Here is a 4,722-nt window from a genome sequence, read left to right as displayed (position 1 = left end):
ATAATAATATTGAGTTAATTATTAAAATAAATACGTATTAATCATGCAAATTTTTTTTATATTTTGAATAGGGGATTTCTTGTATGAATTCTACTTAAAATTCGTAAATATCCTAGCAGCATAAAATGGTATATAATAAAACAAAAAAAATTTACTAAACAATCCTCAAGAAAAATAGTTTGGAATTTGTGGAAAAATATAAAAAACGAATAATTTAGAATTTTGTGATAAACGTCTACTACAGAATGTCAGGTATGGTATCATACATTTTTCCGACTTTAATCAGATTTGTCGAAAATTCCTTCAGAATATCCCCAGGTATTTACATCAGATTTCGTAACGAATTCTGTCCGACAACTCTGCACATTTTTCCGGATTTCCTCAGACAAAGAGTTCCGAATTCCGAGCAACCTTCCACACGATTTTCGTAACGAATTCTGACGGAATTCGGATACGAAATCGGCAATTTGTGCAGACTGTCGGAACGAGTTCGGCAAAAATTGTTAAGTGGGTTGTTTACCTATTTTGTTGATAAAAATTATGCACATGCTAATACAGCGGTTGATTTACACACATGTAAATAATGAAAAAATGTTGTTGAATGCGGTTGATAAAAGTTTTTTGTTCACGACGATTTGTTTATTAATGTTTAAGAAAAAAAATGTTGTTCGTGCGGTTGATTTCTAAAAATTTATTTTTGACAATCGTAAAAAACTTGTATATTTCGTGTTTAAACTTAAAATCAGGGTACTGGGTTTCTTTTGCTGAAAAAGCCAAAGCATACATACATAATTAAGTAAAAACTATTTAAAAACATATTATTGAATTAAATGTGAAATTATATTCAAATATTTATTTCCATTCAGAAAAGGTAAAAAGGGTCGAATGTCGACTTTTCATAAATCGCAAAAGTCGAAAAATCTACTTGTAAAAAGCCGAAATTCCACTTTTTGTTTCAACTTTAGAACCCTATTTAAGATATAAATTCCCTTATTCTTTGATTTATAAACCGTTTATAAAAAAAATTGTGTATGAATAAGGCCTAAAGTATTTTAATTGTTAAAAAATTATAAATTCTATGATATAATAAGTAAGCTGAGAGCGCTGTGCTTCGTTTATATAACACTCGCATCGAGAAATTTCTCGCATGAAGCAGTGAAATTTAAGAAAAAAATAATTTGAATGAAACAAAACTTAATTTCTCCCATGCAAGATTTTCTGTAATTTTTTGTATTTGAAGCAGGATAACGTTTTGATACGTCTTCATCTGAATTTATTTCTCTAAAAACTTTTTATGAGTATTTTAATTCATAACCATTGATTTAACATTTTTCCATTTAAAAATATAATGTTATTCACAATGAAAATAAATTAATTTGACACAACCAATACACTTTACTTAGTTTATGCTGTTTGTATTTCGAAACATTTTTGAGAAATATTTATACTTTGTAATATAATTTAATGTAGTCTCAAAATAAATTTAAGAATTAAATTCAAAAATTTAAACAAACTTAAAAAAATGCGGTTTTAAACCGCCGTTCAAAAGTTTATTGTCAAACAACGTCGTCGTTAATTTTTGTCGGCGCTGGTCTCTGAGCAAAACTTGGAAATCTTTCATTTTATTGCAGACGTGTTGCCATTCTGGTGCTTTTCGTGTATTTTTTGGTGTCTTTAGTGCTTTTTAAAAATAATATAAATTTTTTACAATTCTTTAGAAGTCCTTTAACACTTTGTTTTAATCATGAATTATTCACTCCTATTATGTAAAATGTTGACAAAAGCATAATACCTTCCCCACTTTAGAGGAATGAAGTAAAGTGTAAAAAACATTTAGTAACTCCGATGATTCTCAAATATCAATAACATTTCGTTATTAATATGTAAGACTTATTTCTATCAATATTTCATGTTACCAAACGAAATTATTTTATATGCAACAATTAATCTCATTTTAAATTAATGTTCAAAAAGAAAAAAAGTTTTAAGTTTAGTAAAATTATAAATGGTGCTTTTTAATCTCGTTTTTGGAAATTTGTATCCGATTTTATTCGTTTTTGACGCTTTCTTTGTTTTTGGAGTTGGCAACATTGATATCAGAGGTATTTTTTGTCGTGCATTTTTCTTTTAAAAGAAGTAATATCAAAAACACAGATTTAGTTATTAACAAGAAAAAAAGAACTCAAAATACATAATTAATTATAAAATATTTATTTACATTGCGACGAATTAATTAACAATACAATACCAATTACTTTTACATTCGTTTTTATAAAACATTCGCAAGTTATTGGGATTTAATAACAAAAACAACAAATTAGGTAAGTAATAGTGTCGCACTGCTAGCAGAGGCCACATGCACAAAAAATGTTCGAGAAGAAAATATTTCTTTTGGCAAATTAAAAATTAAGATACATATTTTGTTTAAAGAGGATTTCATAACATTACAAAGATGAGAATTTTGGTTTTTAACATTTACATGTTATACGTAGATTATTTTAAGATGAATGTGAAATTTAATATGTATAATATAGTTCGCAAAACATAAAGAAAATCAACGTGGTCGCCATTTGTCTTTCAGATTGGATTGTGAAGATGTCTCATTTTCAATTATCTTCGTACGTAAATGTTAGAAAAAAATCTTTAAAGTTTTTTTTTTTTTTTTTTTGTAAATATTTGCAAATGTTTGTTTTATTAAGAAAAAAAATTACTGGAAAAACCAGTATGTAAAATATACGTAATGATGCAGGTGTTGGTTGGGATTTTTTCATATTAGTTTTTATTGTATTGTGTATTATTTATAATTCCGGCATTGTGTGTTTGTGCTTTCTCTGCATTTCACAAATATTGCAAATATTGGTCTTACAAATGTCATCAGATACAGTATGTTTGAAAAGTCTTATCTCAAAGCAAATACAAATTTTGTTTCCAGTAATTTGAAGCAAAGATATGTACATAATTTGTTTTATTAAACATTTTTATTATAGCTTCATAGCAGGCAATGCTTATTATTTGTAATGTGTAATTGAGCAAGAACCAAAATTACTTGTAATAGTAATTGATGTATTCGTACATATAGTTTTAATCGAAGTATTTTTATTACATTAAATAATATACGTACTTACAATAGTTTGTAATATGTTTTAACAAACAATTACATGTTCTGATAATTGAAGACTTAATAATTACATGTAATTGTAGTTGAAGTTCTATCAATTATAATTACAAGTAATTGTAAATAGAAATACCGACTACAATAACAATAATTAAATTGTTAAAACTACAATAACAACTACAATTGCCGAAACTTTTTAATTAAGTAGCGTGAAATTTCAAGATGAAATTTTCTGAAGAAGGAAAATATGTATGTACTCATATTAATCCACTTTAAAGCATTTATATAGCTGTCATCATGTCATGAAATGCCTAATGACCGAATTCAAAAAAAAAAAAAAGAAAAAAATTTGAAATTTTCTATGAAAATTACTCAGTTTTTGTTAGTTGTATTTCCATAAAAATTTTAATATTGTACATTCGTCTTTTTAAATATGGGTCTAAATGAAGACCAAATTGACAAGACCCTAGACCAATCATCTACAGGCGGTAATTCGTACCGGAATAATCTGATATTATCGGTCAAGAGCTGTCAACCCCAGCTATAACTACACAAGACAGATAACAACAAATTTCATATATAAAGGTGTTGTTTTTAAATATCTCCAATATGCCGAACAAGCCGGCGATTTTTTAAACTTTTGGGACACGTTAATTTGGAAACCTTCTGAAAAGAATACATTGTTGGCCTGTGTATGTAATTTTTGATTGACACCTCTGATAAAAATTTGAAATAATTTTATTAATTCACTCAATATTTCACATGTATTCGTTCTATTGATGATACAAAATCAATTTTTTTCTTAAACGATGTACTTCTTTCGGGTTATTTTATAACAAAATATGTGAAAATAAACCAAAATAAATTAGTTGTAATAACAAAAATAAATAGTTCTTGTATAATTTATTAGAGGTTTTTAAAATTAATTTTTATGCAAAAGTTTTTTATAATTTTACATTTTCTTCTTAAATAGTTAATAAAATAATTCCTTTTATATCCTTATATCTCATATAGTTATCTAAGAAAAAATGGCACGTGGTCACCAAAAATTACAATCACAAGCAAAAGCTCAAGAAAAACAAGCAAAACTTAAGAAACAACAAGGACACAGTGCCAACGAACAAAAGAAGGCTGCCCAAAAAGCATTAGTTCATGTTTGTGCCGTATGCAAGGTAACATAAGTAAAAGTTTATCACAAATTTTACAATTTCATTTATATTTATATCTTTATATCATTTTAGTCCCAAATGCCTGATCCTAAAACGTACAAACAACATTTTGAAAATAAACATCCCAAAAATGAAATGCCACCAGAACTAAAGGACGTCTAATAGGAGTATTTTTTTTTTTAATTTTATCATTTTCAATACGCGCACCCGCCTTGGACTTAAGGGTTATTGCTGAGCAGCTTGCTGTATAATCTTGTAATTAAAAAAAGCTGTTTAATTTATTTACATATACATCTTTTTATTATAAAACAATATTATTTTCCTTTTTCTTCTTTTTTATGAAAATTTGTGAATTACATACATATAATTATTATAATACAAAAAACAATAAAAAAAGAACATGACTACAGACACATACATAATACAGCCGATATTAAA

The 4,722-nt window shown here is 26.5% G+C and overlaps 1 protein-coding gene across 1 annotated transcript; it reads left to right on the top strand.

Annotated features, from left to right (window-relative positions):
- Positions 1–2,117: 2,117 nt before the first annotated feature.
- Positions 2,118–4,722, top strand: LOC111687930 (zinc finger protein 706-like). The gene is made up of 3 exons (XM_023450416.2): positions 2,118–2,321; positions 4,130–4,287; positions 4,357–4,722. The coding sequence occupies exons 2-3, from the start codon at positions 4,144–4,146 to the stop codon at positions 4,444–4,446; spliced, it is 234 nt and encodes a 77-aa protein (XP_023306184.1). The 5' UTR covers positions 2,118–2,321; positions 4,130–4,143; the 3' UTR covers positions 4,447–4,722.

This window comes from Lucilia cuprina, chromosome 5 (genome assembly GCF_022045245.1).
Source record: "Lucilia cuprina isolate Lc7/37 chromosome 5, ASM2204524v1, whole genome shotgun sequence".
Lineage (NCBI taxonomy): Eukaryota > Metazoa > Arthropoda > Insecta > Diptera > Calliphoridae > Lucilia > Lucilia cuprina.
This window is presented reverse-complemented; position numbering and strand designations above follow the sequence as displayed.

Coding starts and splice junctions, on each gene's coding strand:
- LOC111687930 (XM_023450416.2), top strand. CDS start 4,144: ATGGCACGTGGTCACCAAAAATTACAATCACAAGCAAAAGCTCAAGAA. Junction 4,288..4,356: donor ATGTTTGTGCCGTATGCAAG/GTAACATAAGTA, acceptor ATATCATTTTAG/TCCCAAATGCCTGATCCTAA.